The 17,235-nt window shown below is 42.2% G+C and overlaps 1 protein-coding gene across 1 annotated transcript in view; it reads right to left on the bottom strand.

The window, feature by feature from the left end:
• Window positions 1–17,235, bottom strand: part of LOC104945552 (neuronal acetylcholine receptor subunit beta-2-like) — a 42,757-nt gene that overhangs the window by 3,049 nt on the left and 22,473 nt on the right. Inside the window, exon 5 of the mRNA XM_010771248.1 lies at window positions 1,750–1,925. Within this exon, the coding sequence (XP_010769550.1) occupies window positions 1,750–1,925 (176 nt within the window). The remainder of the gene's footprint in view (window positions 1–1,749; window positions 1,926–17,235) is intronic.

The following is a 17,235-nucleotide window of genomic DNA, read 5'->3' as shown; positions in this document are numbered from 1 at the left end:
TACCCTAATGGAAACCAGGAAGCGTGACTGCTTCAATTAACAGGCCTGTTCCCGTTTCATTTTTCCTGCAACACCTCACAGAGTTTGGTGATGAAACACAATGTATTGTGGCGCTTATATGATGTCCGTTCTTCAGCTGGAAATTAAATGTTCCTTTTGCCTCAAACTGATCTGACACTACGACAGAATGATGTTACCAACAACACATCTACTCCAGGGGCATCAAATTACAACAGGCTTTTGCAAAGGCACGGCGTTTCTGTGTATCTCAAACATGTTGGTGCTAGTGTAATTGGATTCAACACCATGTGAATGAAACACCGTATCAACCAGGGCTCTGCCTCAGTAAAAGTGGTCACAGTATGGTGACTATATTATATAGTGCGTCAAAGTTTCCGTTGTGTGTAATTGGGCCCTTTTATGATACAGTAGACAAACAAGTACACAGACACTATCACACATACTAATAATCACAGCTATGGCTCTCTTTGTACATTTGTTATTACTATTAGCAGTCAAAGTTAACACCGTTAGAGAGAATATGGCTGCCGTTAAAAATAGTAGAATTTACATTTATCTTGGATTTACAGCAGGAGTTACACATGCACCTTTATGGTCCACTAGTATTTTTCTTCCCTCTAACAAGCACCAGTTATCCTCTCTTCCTCCTCCTCTCCCTTCCTCTGTCTCCTTGTCCTTGTGGCTAATTTACGATTTTGTTAGTAGGCTAGGCAGGCTACTTGACTTACGGTAACCAAAACATATTTCCTTTTTTTATTTAACTCTATATGCATATTTAGCAATTATGGACAGGAAGAGTTCCCAGTTTTTTCAACATTTTAAGCTGTGCTGAACTGTAATCAGCTGGTCCGGCGCTCTTGGCTTTATTTTGGAGGCTGTGTTTTCATGAGGAAACTAGATTTGGCTCCCTGCCCGTTTCCATTCTCCTGTTTCTGCGAGTCGACCGGCTGTTATGACTGTCAGTCATTTCCCAACATAAAGGGGCTCATTTGAAAGCGCTCAATGCAAATCTCGTATCTTACATGAAACAGTCTTGATTTATTTTCCCTAAGCTTTTCTTCCCAAGTCTTCAAACAACCTCCGAATGTAGTCCTCGCACCCCCTCAACACGCACCCCGCCGTGGCTGGAATCACGCCTTTCAACATCCAGTCAAAGGAATGGAGAAGTGCTCTGAGGACAGTTGCCACAATCCTCCAGCAACTAAACCCACACCCACCCACCCACCCTTTTTCCTCCGGTCGATATCTGCCCACAGCAGGTGCCGTGCCGTGCCGAGCCCAGAGATAGCAGTGATATTAAAAAATAAGTATCTGGAACTTCATTTATACTCCGCTCACATAACTGTCATTCGTCTTATTCTGGGCAAAGCTGGATGACACTGCTTATTATCTGCAGCTGTTGTGTCTGTGTTGCTGGATGCCTATTTCTCTTTTCTGTTGATGTCTGAGAGATCGAAATCTTTCACTCTACAAACACTGACACTGAATAAACAGATCCAGTATACAGTGTGTCTGCCTAGCTGATGTTGAGGATACATCTCTATGCTGCAAGTTCACTTCTTCACCTTTGCATGTAATCCTTTCCCCCCTACTGGAACAGAATAGCCCCCTCAGTGGTATGACTGTCTGTGCTGGGTGGAGGACATTTGCCAACACGTTGTCTGAAACTGCCATCACAAGAAGTTGGGATGCCTAGCCTCTTGCAGGATGGCATTGTAGGACACTCACCGCATCTGTGCCAGACGAGGCAGTGGGAGCCACCATGAGGCAGCTGTGACCTTGCAAACAGAAGCTCAGAGTCTGAGCCAAAACCTCACCCTCCTTCCCCATGGTGACGTCCAGTGTGCCAGCAACGCCAGGTGCCCCTCCAGAAGTGTTTGTGGGGTTTAGTATGGAGCTGTGGTCTGGCATTAAGAGCACGGGAAAGACAATATTGACTGATTTTCTGGTTGATAGTTCAATGATTTTCAGATTTTCTGTAGACATCTGTTGACTCGACAATACTTCTGGGTAAATAGACTTGGCTTTAATGATGTGTGTGCATTTTATTCTTCCTGCTTATATTCAAAATGAACACATTTTCCTTTCCAATAGTTGGCATTGGGGTTTTTAACTTAAATAAAACTTTTTATTTATTTATTTTCAAGCCACTTGGGCATTGTCTTCAAGCCAATTCTACAGTGGCTGGATATTGCCTAGTTGGAGCGTATATCCCACAGCTTCAGCCTTGAGATCTCCATAATCACCAAACCTCCCACTGTGAAAAGATTATCAAAGAACGCATGTAGCAAGTCATCTCTCACCACAGAGTCCTCCAGGCTAAGAGGGAAAACATGCATACATCAAGTAAAACATTGCCGAACATAATTAGCTACCTTATTCCAGTGGTCACTAGAACCTTAAAATCAATGCTAACATTAGTTAAACAACAGAACACACACAGCTCAGTGCATGCCTATGGTGAAAACAGGTTTCTGAGTCAAAGGGAGAGTAATTGCTTATCTGATTTTAGCATCTTGTCTTGCATTATATATCAAGCCATTGTTGCTGTAAATAGAAGCTGCATTAGTTCTTAACATGGTTCCACAGCTGCCCTTTTTAAGCAGACTTTTTTCCAGGGAAGAAGGCAAGCGTGTTCCCCAAGCTGCAATTGTGGTTTTCGAAGTAATGCGGCACAGGCTCCCAGCCAATAAAATTTGGTTTCAGAAAACGTTTGGAACATAGAGTTCATAATCACTCACATGTTTATCGCATGAGTTACGCAGCATGGTAGGCTTCTCTGTTTTAACTTTTCTAGCTTGTCAGTGTTGGTTCGTTTGCATAATGTTACAATTAGCTTTAGTGAAATTCTGTGAGAGAGAATGTGAAAGAGTAACCATAGACACATGTAAAGGTTGATAAATACACTTAGTGATCTTGAGGTCTTTTTGCTCGGTTTCCTTTTCCACATTCTCCCACATGAAATGGAATAACCTTCACTGCTTATATAACCTTCTGCATTTGATTACCATATTAACGTCCTTAACAGCATGAAGCTAATTTGTGAGCTATGGATGTCTTTGGAGAAGGTCACAGTAATGAAGTGTACACCAAGAACATGATTTCAGCTTCACTTATTAAACATTTGCTAATTGTTTATATTTGCGTGATCAGAAATTGTAATAAGGAAAGAATGCTTTGGCCGTAATGAGCTGTACCTGTAGCTGTCGCCGCACGTTGGCTATCCCACCCCTCTCCTTTCACCGCCAGTGTTTCTAATTATCTCCTTTGACACAAGATACTCTGGCAATTTCACCTTGTTATATTTAAGAGACGGTTGGATGGTAGAACCACGTTTTCTGTGGTGGGACTCTGCTAATGGTCTGGCTTACTGCCTGAACAGCAGACCTCTATACTGAGGGAATTTCAGAAATGTGTTTTTTTAGTTGTATTTTGTTCTTACATTTACAGTGTATTCATCTGTCAGTATAGATTGGTTCATTTGAAAACATTTCACTTTTCAGCAAATGTTACTTACTGGACCATCTATATTCAAACATAGTATACTAGATATCCTTGTTTCTCGCCATGTTTCCTCAGTAAGTAGAAGGCAGTCTATTCTAACAGCCCAACAATAGATCCTGCCTTCGTGATATCTCTTGTTTAAGCTGGAACTTGATTAGGTGGTGTTGAATCAACTTAATGGTCATTTTGATGACTGTGGTGTGTGGTGCTGTTACATTTGTAATGTGTTAAGAGTTGCTTTTAAGGTTAAGTCTAGCCAAATTGATATAAATGATGTTGACAAAATCCTTCAGAATAATGTAATACTATTTAACACAAGAGTGCATTTGTGTTATCTGGGTGTTGCTTTTAAACTACATCTAATAAAGAATTACAATACCATTATAAAATGTTTTAAAATCCCTTCAATAATGGAAATATGTCTCCGCCTTATAACCGAAATGCTAACATATTCTCTTTAATATACAGAAGGCTGGATACATTGTTGTGCATAATCATTAATCAGCTGTTATATTAACAAAGTGCGATCCCACACGTTGATTTAACAAGCTTAAGAATGTCAGTGCACATAGACAGAGATGATGCAATCAAACATCAATGGGTTTTAACAAGAGGCAGGAAATGCAGACTAATTACTAATGCACACTAATTACTAAGTCTCCACTTAATATTGGGGTAACAGTGGTAAAATAAAAAAAAAGACCAAAAGAGATTCATGTGTGCTCATTTTTCAAAGAGATAAATGATGTAGAGACAGACCATGTCACCAAGTGAGACGAGAGCAGACTGAGCTGGGGAGTCAGAGGGGACGTGAAAGAGGATGTCCTTTAAAGAGAGTGTTTTCTTTTTAAACTAAATACATCTTCAAAAAGGAACCCCACAATGTCTTGGTGAAGCCACCTGCACACAGAGGGCAGGCTGCCACTGTTTCAATGGGCGCTGCATGCACACCCCAGCGGGCTTCCAGATAGCGGCTAAAGAGCTTATTTCTCAAATCTCTTTATCCTTTCTAGAACTGTGAGACGTTGACAGAAAGTCAGTTAACTCTAGCCAGTGGCAGCTGCATGGGTTTTGCATAATTAATTATTTATACGGAGCCAGACATAGTAATTACCATCCAGATGAATATGATATTCTAATCAGGCAGGCTTTAATTTTAATTGCCCTCCAGCATCTAACTGTCAGTGCTGGCCTGGCTTGATAAAGTGGAGAGTCTCTAAACACCATTAGACATCTGCTCTGAGAGCATTGCCTCCACTACCCACCAGCCCCACCATCCGCCATAAAAATCAATACAGGACCAGGGTGTGTGCGTGCGTGTGATCACGCTCATTTTTCTATGGAAAGCCATTTTTCGTCAATGACAAAACCGGAGCAGGGCTCCAAGCTACGGAGCCCCCTCCCTGATGATTGATGAGACCTCTAGGATTTTGTTTCTTTTCCTTTCCTTTTTTCATAGATTTTGAGACTCATCTCAATATATTGAATGGAGAAGCTTATCACGCTTTTTTTCCCATCCTCTTCTAAATAAACAGTTTTCTGACAGGTGCACGGGAAAGATGGAAGGACTGACTTACAATATTTGTTTCCTCTCAAATCCTTCTTCAGCAGTATAGACAATAAGATTCAGATTTAGTGGCATAATTAGTGTGACTGTAAAACGAATATTTAATTTTCCCTCAATCACACAAAATCTACAGTTATTTACTTTATAGTAGACGGGTGTTTTTTGAGATTTGCTGAATGTTTAACAGTTATGTGATGATTTACATTTGTGGCTCACCAATATTTCAGATTTGGGAATTTCACATCTAGTGGTGCCCAGCTCTCTGAGACCCCTTGACAGATCTCAGTACAGCAGGCACATAATCCCGACAGCTGTTGCCATGGCAAGGTTTTTTTTGTACAGTTTCCAACCACAATTCCAATAGAAAAACATTATCACACATTTCACACAGATCTTACAGTGAGAGCCTGGGCCAGCTGTATGGATTGAATTGCACACTCCAATTATAAATGTTTAGGGTATGCGATGATATGTGAATATAATATGATTATATTTGACTATTAAAGCGGATCTTTAAATGTATATCAGTGACTAACAGCACACTCTTAACCTTGCGTTAAAAATATATTCACCATCATTAAAAAAAGGATTGTCTTAACACAACCTGATGTGCCTTCTCCCTGCCAGGTGGCTTTTTATGCATCTCCAGTAATCCAGTTATAGGCAGACATAAATATACAGTATATGTGTGTTTGAACAGTTGATTGGGGAAATAGCACTAGTTTGAGATATGCTTTTCTTATACACTGCACACTAAGCTTCTCTGCTCGTGCCTTGTGCCGAGTTAAGCCTGCACCTGCAGTGTTGCACAGAGATGAACTGTGTGGAAATGAAAACACTTAAACTTCTTTGACACAATCTGGAAACGGTGAGGAAACATATGGAATCCACAGTTATTATGGCTGTGCACCTCAAGTGAGAAGATGGATGGCTTCACAGATGTGCCTGACAGTCTGATAAACCCAGTGGCCTCGGCCCGTTTGGTACATTTCCCAGACCCTAAATGAAAATGAGAGATGTTAACTTATATCACGTGCACTGCCTTTTTTTTTTATCGCCTTTATATCTCATTTGAGTGAAACTTTTTGAGCCTAACTGTTCATTGTTTTGAGCATACTGGCTGCCACCAGCAAGAGAAAAAGGAACAGTAATTGACAGCACTTCCAACAATATTTGAGTCCTTCAAAAACCCTTGGTTCTCACCTAAGCCTGCCATTGTTTCTCATCATCATTGTGCATTCACGAAGCGGAGTAACATTCCTCTATGCAGCTTGGCTCAAGGTTTTTTGATCTCCACACATTGCGACTGAGGTGAGGGGAAGTAAGGTCCTCAGATGTCTATGTCTCCTCATGCCCAAAGTTTGAATTTCATTAAAGACCCTCTCTGCTCCCTCGGCTACCAGGAACAAAGCCTGAGCCGGACTCAATGGTAATCCTGCCTGCGAGGCGCCGGTGTCAAAGGTCACTCGTCGCCAGCAGATGAATCCTGTGGTTGGGGTGGCGGAGGCTATGATGGAGAGGAGAAGAAGACAGAGGAGCTCTTTTTCTCAGGTTATCCAGGGAGAATCTAATGAGGAGGATTGGAGGAGAAAGAAGCCATACTGCTGCTTGGGTGGAGGCAAGAGGCGGGCTGCGGGAAAACTTCAATACAGCTGAGAGGAAGATGAGTTAAGAGAGGGAGAAAAATCTAATGCATAACATGAAATAAAAAAAAGTGAGAGTGAGACATAAGGCACAATCAGAGGTTGCAATCTGTGGTGTTGCATGAGAGCCATTTAGTGCCTGAGGACATGCCCACGGCTAATAAAGCTGGAAGTTTGTAGACGCTCTGACCTTGCTTTGGAAAGAAAAGCCCTAATAAGGACAGCGTCTAAAGAGAGGACAAACTTTGCTGTTTCTCTCCAGAGCAAACACTTTCTCCACCCCTATTTCACACACTCTCCTTTCATTATAGCACAGAGACGAAGAGGAACCTATAGGTACCCTAATGAAGGGGACCGTTGGATCGGATACATTAAAAGGACGGATTAGACAGTGTCAGACATGGAAACTGACTTTGAACATGTTCGCAGTGCATGATTAGTGATAGACTGTGAAATGTCTAACTCAATTATAAGAGGCTTTCATAGTAATAGGATTTTAGAATGTGAGAGCATCAGTAATTTTAGTTTTTTTTTCTGTCTGACACCGCTTTGGAGCGTGTTACACTTAGTTATATGGTAAAAGAAAAAAATTGAACGTCTAATGTTTAAGTGGTTTCACGACTTTTCCTCCGACTTTAACAGTGATATCTCATTTTGAACAGTAAAATTACTACAAAAAGACTTTCAGATCCACAAAGGTTTTAGAGTTGTGGTTTGGAACGACTGGTTTCCAAGTATGTTTGGATTAGTGGGTGTCCTTTGCCCTCTCTTTTACTTTGGTTTGGCATAGAAGTGTTTGGTAAATATACTCTCAGTGACTACAAGGGAATGTATGCCATTTCTGAAATTAAAGTCAATGGACTTTATCTCAAATAATATTCCCCGTCGAAATAAATAATAATGTCTACATACACTAATTGACTACAGTAAATATGTCTTATTCATTGGAAAAGTAAGACAATCCCACAGGAGAAGACATTGCTGCCACATGCTGGAGTCTTGATAATGCCAAGGGAGCACATTTACATTTAGTCCACCAAATGAGGGGAATATCCATTTATTTTTTATACAATGCTGAGCCGAAATTGTTTGATTTGATATGTTTCGCTGCGACTTCTCCCCATTTCGCTTTATCCTTCTCGGTCATCTGTGACAGGAAAAGGCTTTTCTCCATGCTGCATTGGTTCCACCCAGCAGAAGGTGGATGATAAGGTAGAGGTGTTTGCATCAGAGCGGCCGTCCCAGAGCTAGCTGCACTAAGAAACTTTGACAAGTAGTCAATGTGAATCCTCCCGGGGTGTGTGTTTGTCTACTCAGGCTCAGTGAGTCAGAGCACTTTGTGGACCCCTGGAGTTTAAGAGATCTTCCACCATGCCCTAATACTGTAGATAATTTGTGCCATGATGTTTTTATAACGAGGCAAGGGATTAGGGTTTCCTTCAAGCTTTCCTTCATGAATTCAAGATTAACAACAGCACATCCAATTTAAAAAAAGGAGAGATTCTGAACCTGCTTGATGCATCTGATAACTTGCAGTCCAATATTGAAGTGTTATCAGAGGGACAGAGAGGAAGTGAGGAAGCATCCGTCAAGCCAGTGTCCACTACGCTGTTCATGCAAGGGAATCCAGTTGTATAACCATTACATGCGTGTCAGAGTTTGTTTCTCCAAGACCTTTAACACAGCCTACTGAACATGCCAGAGCAAATCCCTGAGAGTTGGCCCAGCGCTCCAACATTAATCTGAAGCAGGGGTGACCATCCAGAGTCTAAATTGAGCCCTCAGAGACCATTCACCCAGAGAGGAAGAAGCGTTGTTAGGGAGCTGGAGGGACCAGGAAGCTACCGTGTGCCCCCCAGTCCAACCGCTTGTGCAGCTGCTGATGAGATAAGGGCTATCAGCCGCCCGGCTCCACTGAGAGGAAGTGCCGCATTTTGATGCTAAGGGTAGCCGCAGCCGAGCTAAATTTGAGCTGAGGCAGGCATCAAAGGCCAGTGTGGAGCCAATATAAGTGGGATGCCAATAGAAAGATGCATGGCACTGATGCAGTCATCTGTGCCAAATAATACCCATTGTCTCTAAGTCCCTGTTGTAGAGATAGTTTATCACTGTACTGCTGGATTCACAGTAGGGGAGTTTTTCGTTCTGCATTGTGTAAAGCTTTGCTCGCTTTTGTTCCGATTCACCTAACAAGTTATAAACCAGCAGGAATACTAACATTAGCATTTGATTAACTGTACCTTCTAGTTAAAAAAAACATTACTAATTTCTTTCCAGTAGTTAACATTATTGTTCAACCTCAGTAACTTTCTTTATTTGCCGCTGTTGCTTCCAGGGGAACCAGTGATTGCTAATCATTTTCATTTGCATATGAAGATAAGTCTAATAGTGTTGCCAGCTAATCCCCTCCCTCTAAGTGCTGGATAACAGACCATTTTTAGCTTTTAATCCATTAATGAAATTTGTTTGCTCATTGACTTGAATCATCACCGTAATTATAGGGATGAATTTATCATTTCAAGCCATTTCAAATGATGGGTATTGTACGTGGCATTTGCATATATGAATTAATGACAGTGATGTGTCATTAATTGATAGGATTTTTCGTAGTCATTACAGTACAAACCACATACTCACGGGTGCCTTAATGAGATGCAAAGGGTTAAGGTGAAAGCTGTCTAAAAGTCAACTAATATTTGCGTGCAAGTTTTCAGAACTTTTGCATCCACGCAATGTAGAATATTTTAGATTGTGAGCATTTTATACCCATTAACTGCACCTTCAGTGATTTGCATGTAATGTAAAAGGAAGAGCCATCTCATAATTAATGTATATGATGACCCATTACTCCAACATGAATGCATCTCACGGAGGAGAGACAAAGGTGCAAAGTGTAACCATTCAAAATTACAGAGCCTAGACCTTCACCTGACAGTCTTTAATGCGTGCAATTTTACTGGTCAGCACTTTGAAATCATTAACCATTGTTTAGTGTCTAATGCACATATTAATTATGCATGCTGGTTAAGATGTACGTACCTCGCTGTAGCCCTTAAAATCTTCTATATTTGTAGCTGCTTTCATTGATTTCTCACGGCTTTCCACTGCGTTCACAGCTGACAATTTGCCGTTGCAACATGTTTGGGAGCTTGCGTGTTCGCCTGTTACTGCAGTATGTCCCCCGTGTCTTGATTTAGACAAAGAAAGTACTCGCTCTGTGATTCAGAAAGATCTTTTGGCTTATGTTGTCAGTGGTGGATGCTGAAGACGGCTGCCCAGTAACTGTGGATCACAAACATAGAAGCAGTCATTGCACAGAAACCACTGTCAGTTCTTATCACTCCCAAAGACCCTGAGGGCTGGAGCGTGCATGTGAGTGAGGTGCTTACTTTGTGTTCCTCAGTCCTGATAGCCACCCTTGAGGCACCTTTCATCCGGAGTTGTGCTCTCTGCTATTTCCAGCCCCTCTATGTGCGCTGGAACCATCAAGAAGCACTAGATTGGAAAACCTGAGAGTGGCATCAAATAAATCTAAGGTTCCACAAGCATTTCCCCCCACCTATTACTGAGCTCCAACTGACCAGCCAACACAGCATCTCGCTAATAAATAGTTTCCACTGCGATGACTCCTGGGGAAGAGGCAGAGAAAAAAAAACATCTCATCCTGTTCCACAGTCTGAATTTAGATTCGTATGTCAAAAATCCACAGGGAAAACACAAAATACAGCTCTTTCTGCTTATGTGATGAGACTAAAATATGTAGCGTGATTTTCTTTTCTTTTCTTTTTTGGTGTGGCAGCAGACTAAAGGTTTTTTTCTACAACAATCAGCTGAAAAGTACAGGACATGTTTACTAAAGCCACTATCTTTTCAAGCAGTCACCAGTGCTATGATTTTGTTTCCCTTCTCCCATCATTCACCCACTGGGATGATAATCCTGCTGAATGATTAACATTCTGAGCCCCTCTGTTTGAGTTCAAAGCTATCAGGTGTTGCTAATGTGTTTCCAATTTCCTCCCATCCTCTTAGTGCAACCCGCTGAAAACGCCATCAATATTACAGCAAGCGAGGTTTTTCGCCACAATGCTGCCTGTAAGCGTACAAGACAGCTTTCACATCTGATTATGACCTCTCATAAGCAGCGACTGGAGCATCTCTCGAACTCCTGCCCCTAAACATCGCTTAGGGCTACAGAGGCGTTCATATGGCCCCAATCTCTCCGTGTCAGAGTGGCAGGAGGGTAATCGCTGTTGACAGAACTGCCCGTCTGAGTAGCTTTCTGGTCTGTGTGCGTGTGTATGTCATTTTATGTGCTATACCCTGCCTGTCTGAGTGGCCACAGTGGCAGATGTGGATATTTCTCCATCTCCATCTCCACAATAGGCCTCAGGTCTATTGCCGCTCCTCCTCTCCTTCCCCTCTCATCATAGTGTGACCCCCTGCCATTCACCTGGGAGTACGAGGAGCCATGATGAGCTTCTTGTCCCAAGGCTGCCTGCAGGGACCCTGGGATACTGTGACGGTATCACGCAACCCAATCCAGGCTTCTGGGAGAATCGAGCCACTGACATGCAGACAAAGCACTAGCCAGGCTTTTTGTTATAAGCGGGTGTGTGCCTCTGCATTTGTGTGCCTGTTTGTAATCATGTCATATATGAAACATGAATGACAGAGGTGGCCAATGTCACAGGGGAGGCCTTGTCATTCTTCTACCTTTAGAAATCCCTCACAAACACACTGTTCACACGTGCACAGTCAACACACTGGCGTATTGAAGCACCTTGAGGATAAGAGTGCTTATCCATTCCCTCTCCTCTATTCCATCCAATCTTACCACCGCACGTGCTGTTTTGGATTCACACTGGAGCTCCCCTTTTATTCAGGACAAAATCTGTCTGTGTCACTCTTTTGAATCTCTCTTTTGAGTCACACAGTGGCATTGCTTTATAACTGAACCCTGAACAAAGAGCCCGTCTGCCTGTCTGAAGCTCTTTTACACACTCTTCTTACTCTCACTAACACTGAGAAGGACATTTATTTAACTGGAATATAAACTATTACCGCCTGCTTTTTTTATAGACTTGCACGGACAACATTATCAAAATATTAAGAGTTGAATCAAAAAAACTAATACAAGGTTGGTTTTCTCTTAAAAAATAAAAAAAAACCTCCATCAGAATCATATTTGGGCTGGGATCAAACTATCTGGATGTCTTTACAGCCACGAAACTATCAGCAGCGTGTCTTTTAGTGCTGGTGATACTGTAACTAAAAGGATACAGTCGCTGCCTTCAGAATTCCTCCTCATTTGCATAACAAAAGCAGGATACAATAAGCACATTTATGAGCATGTCTGACAGTTTTTAAGCATGAATTCAATAGATGAGAGGAAAAGAAAGAGAGGGGGGTTTAGTCAAAACCCAGAGAGAAAAAAAAACAGATGGACAGAAAAAGGGTGAGAAACACTGTGTTTGTGCAGGAGGGGGGGGGGAGATGGGGTGCTAGGATGTGCTTCATTATTTTTGCTGCTCAGTTTATTCTTAGCTTGTATGACAACTGCCAGGTTTACGTAGAATCCAAATTTCAAACACAAAGCTACCACATAGCCTTGGGCAAACAGGCTTAAATCCCTTCATACTGCCTGCCTCATAAATAGTTAACGCTCAAAACACTGAGACAGCCCTAAAAACTTTCTCCCAATATTCATATGCTGCATGTCATACTCCTGTCACATTCTTTAGACGGACAAATGTAATATTAATCCTCCAACTAACCCTCCTCTGCTCTCCCCTAACGCCCTGCTCTCACCGCTGCCATGACTCCTATATTTGCCTCCTTGGCCCGGGTCCAACTGAGCTGTCAGGCCCAGGCCTCGTCTTAGCCCCTCTGTTGACGTAGAGTCGGTGCGAAACATTTGTGCATGGCATCTGCCAAATGGCGATGGCCTGTCAGGCTCCTCTCTCTGTCTGTCAGTGAGTAATTGGCACTCATACAGTATGAACAGACACATGCAGGTGGTACCTTCCTCTCCCACCTCAGGACCCCCAAGGGGCCTGTTTAAGCAGCGGTCCTGCGGCGGCAGCCTGCTTGTGTATATATTATGGGCAATATCCTGCACTCCTTCACAAACTTTAAGTGCCAAAATAAAACATAATTGGCCGTCTGGAGTTGAGGCGTAATGGCATGCATTCATTTTAAGGATCGAAAAGTTTCCCCGCTGCATGGAAAATGATGGTTGGATATGTTGTGTTTGTTTATTTAGCAGATGGCATTTGTTCTCTGGTCTTACTAGCCCTGCACCTCCTGCAGTATGCCAGACTTAAAATTCAGCAGCATATGTGGTACAGCAGGGGTGTTAGTCACGGTGCGATAGCCAAATCCCAAACAGGTTGTAAATGCAGGTCTGCCTTTCTAGTCCCTCTGTCTACATCCCCAATGCCCTGCTAAAACCTGAGTTCCCAGTGTTCACAGATTTGCTAGAGGCTGCTCTGAGGGCTGCGTACCTGCCAAACATGAGGCAGAGTTAGTCACTGTAACACGGGGATTGTCAAATAAAGTGTCCGAGAGTGTTAGACACCACTCGGCTTAAAGCTCTGAAATCTACCTTTGCTCTTGACTGGTCACCATGATCAGACCTGGTGTCACCCAAGCAACTCTTTATTTAAAAAAGTAGGCATGACCTGTAGACACGAAGCACGCAATTGGCAACTGGATGTTTATGGGATTTCTTTTTGCAGTACCATTACCTATGTTTGTACCTTAAGTTACATATATTTCTATCACTTGTGTTATGGCATCTGGGAAATGTGTCCCTAATATGTATCGGCACATAAGCATTATGATACTAAACTCTAATCTCCCAGGATTTCTGTTTAACATGATCATTACATGATGAATTGTTTGACATTCTAAAACATGTTATCAGATCGAACTCAATTTCTGTCTTTATTCAATATGTGCACAAAGAAACTGGCTAAACCTTTCACCTTAATTAAGTCCTTCTGTTAGCTGTGTGCATGTTAGGTCCAGTATTATCATAATTTACTAGTTTTGCAATGTTAATCATAACATCTAATAAATAACAAGCCTTTTTTTTTATATCTCAAATGCAAGGTGGTCAATGAACACACACACAAAAAAAAACGTGTCCGTCCTTAAAATTAGAGAAGGAAATGTACACCTCAGGCTAGTGACTGAATTTTTATTCACTTGGCCAAGAACCAATGCACTGGAAAATGATGCGAGTGCTCTTAAGTTGAATAGTGTTTTATAATATCCATGAACATTCTAAAGTTCACAGATGATAAAATGAGCTGGAAACATTGATTTTGGACATAAGCGCTCTATGACAGTGCCTTCTAAACTCCTAACAAGCAGCTAAAAATCTATTGATTTGCCTCAACTTTACCCTATTGCATCCATAAACATCATCCAGTGTTGATCATTTGAGATTCACGACATGCAATCCATGTTCAAATTGCTGTGTTTTTATAGATTACTGTGCAGACCGACTACTGGGCGAGTGAAAATAAACGTTAATACTACTCGGCTCCTGTGCTGTGTGAAGAGTACATCTCTCATTAGTATGTAAACAAGACTGTAGTGGGTCAAAACAACAAGACCCAATGGACTTCTACTCAGAATAATATGGCCTTGAGTCTCTCCACTGACAGACTTTCAGAGCTCAGGAGCTGTGAGAGCCAGACCACTAACCTCCCTGCTGACTCCAGCCGGCAATCAACAGCATAGTGAGGCCACTGAGAGGTCAATACATGATCCAGACACTTATCAACCGCCTCCCAGTAGCCTCCAGACCGTTAACATCTCCTTGAGTAAATTGCGTGTGCAAGTCACAAAGTGTTCTTCCGCCCTGACACTCCAGTGACCCCAGTAGGCATCGCTGATTTTCCCTCATCTCTCATTCTTCAAATCCATCGCTCTCTTCCTGTCTCCTCACTCGGCTGATTGTACTTGCTATTCGTTTCATTTCTCTTTTGTTTCCATCTCATATAAAATAAATGTTTTCGATATTCCAGGCACTTCCCAGATACTCCTTTCTATCTCCTCCCTTTCCTTCTCCTAACCTGTTTCTCTAGTTTCACCTTTTCCTTATGTAGATGACTGTTTCTCATCTTCTATATTTTTTCTGTAAAGTGAAACGAGAAGATTGGCTGCGGTTCGCTTTAGTTGCCGTATTTTTACATAACACTACAAATGTGCTCTGAGTGCAGAAAAATATGAATGCCTCCTGATGTGGAACACATCGGTGGACCGGTGGTAGTGGCAGCACCGCCGCCCCCTTGCCCCCGCCGATGTTATTTCCATCCTCTTCGACAAGGGAGATGGCTTTTGTACTGGCGTATGGTATAGTGCACCATGGTGGAACTAAAAGACTGAATCAAGTGGCCTGATCCAACTCTCCCTGGGGGTTCAACGCTACAGAGACGAGAGATTATAGACTCACAATTCCTGTCCTTCAGAGGACCCCACTGTGACATTCCACCATGCAAAAGCCATTCTCAAACAAATTCCCACAATGCAAAACAGAGCCAGCACCATGAGATTTTTGTGATGGTGGTGAAAAGATACAAAAATCTATAAGGCTTGACTGTATATTGAAAACGTTGTATACATGAGAAGAATGGGAGAGGGAAGATAACATTCCAAAGGGAAAAAATCCCATCATCCACAGGAGGGCTTCCCAGAATGTGACTGTCTGGCATTCAAAATTGATGCCAGTCTGTTTTTTTGATTCAGCTTTTCTGCAGATCTGCAGGTGCTGTTGACACGGCGCCTTTAAATATTTCATGCCCCTTCAACTTTTATGCGCCAGCCAATGATTCCAAGATATCGATTCACTTCACCAATCAAAACACCATGTCGTTGCCCTCACATGTCGAGGCCCCGGCTCCTGATATGCTCCCCTCGTTTTTCTACTTGATTAATCAATAAATGCCCCTGCAATTTTGCCCAATTAGTTTCACACTCTTCCCATCGATTAAATAGGGAGGAAAAACATATTCCATTTTGATGCACATCAGAGGGAACTCAGACACCTCATCAGGTGGTATTGATCACAGTCCGCCGCCCTTACAGATCCGCGTGCCAATGACCTCCATCATTCGGCCCCACGGCTGCTGGCTTATGCACTCCAGACAAGTGCTGTTGTCATCAACCCCCCCCCCTCACATCATCTCCGACTTACTGCTTTTCTGTCCTTCCTCTCTCCTGTTCGTCATCACCTATGTCCATTCCTTTGCCCTTTCTCCTCGCCCCCTCCCTTCCCCTCTTGTTTTCCTACATTTCTGTTCCTTATTCATTCCCTCCTGTAATCAGATCATGGCGACCCCCTGCTGGTGTTAATGGAGGTGAGAATCATCCCTGGGTGTCAGGATGCATCTTATCTCTCAGGTGCTCGCCTGCCTGTAATGAGGACGGGCACTGTCAAAACCCAGCTTCCCCGCTGGGCCAGACACACATGAGGGCATAATGAGCTATGCGTATAAATAAAGGAAAGAGAAAAAAATAGTTAAACTCTTGCCTTGCTCCTCTACCTGTTATGGTATGAGCTGTTCTGTATTCAGCCTGTGTTCTCTGCCCCCTTTTATACCTCATGATATCATTCGGTGCAAAGTGTAGTGTACATTTTCCGTACAGATGCATGCACTCAAATGTGTAGTGGCATTTATTGATGAATGTTGAGGACTGGATTCAACAATGCTCATCAAAAGTGTCAAGTGCTGTTCAAGAGAGACAACCCAGTAATCAGGATGTGTTTCACAACAGATGGCATAGGGTGTATAGAAAAACAGCAACCACATATGCAGTTAATGGATGTGTTATTCTCAATGTATTCAGGGGCAACGCAGATACATTGACATCTATGTAATGTAAATGTCCCGTATTTAGCCAAGTGCGAGGCTCATTCTAATTTCCTTTCCTCTGGGTAGGTTCATGTTAAATGTTAAAACACAAGACAAAAGATACACCAATAACACTAAAGCACATACAGGTTAACACAAGGCAAGGTAAGGTACGTTTATTTATATAGCACATTTCAGACGCAGAGCCAATTCAAAGTGCTTTACATGATCATTAACATAGTAGAACAGAGAGGAACACAATAAATAAACATAATGGAATAACAGTTTCATAAAAACAATGCGTTAATGAGATATAAAATAGTTTAAAAACAACATTGTAAATACGGTGCTAAAGTGCTAAAACAAGTTAAAAGGCTTCTGGGTAAGCAGCTGTAAAAAGTAGTGTTTTTAGCCTGGACTTAAAAGAACTCAGCGTTGGTGAAGAACTCAGGTTTTCTGGAAGTTTATTCCATTTGTGGGGAGCATAAAAACTAAAAGCAGCTTCAGCGTGTTTGATTCTGAGCCGGGGAACAATGAGTAAGACAAACCTAAGCATTAGAAAGTACGAAAAAATAAAGACAGTTCACAATATTATTAATACCTAATATGTAACAATTTCACTTTCAGTACATGTTAT

Source organism: Notothenia coriiceps, unplaced genomic scaffold (genome assembly GCF_000735185.1).
Source record: "Notothenia coriiceps isolate Sejong01 unplaced genomic scaffold, NC01 NC01_scaffold00009695, whole genome shotgun sequence".
NCBI classification, from domain to species: domain Eukaryota; kingdom Metazoa; phylum Chordata; class Actinopteri; order Perciformes; family Nototheniidae; genus Notothenia; species Notothenia coriiceps.
The sequence above is the reverse complement of the archived record's forward strand: the minus strand, read 5'-3'. Positions and strand labels throughout refer to the sequence as shown.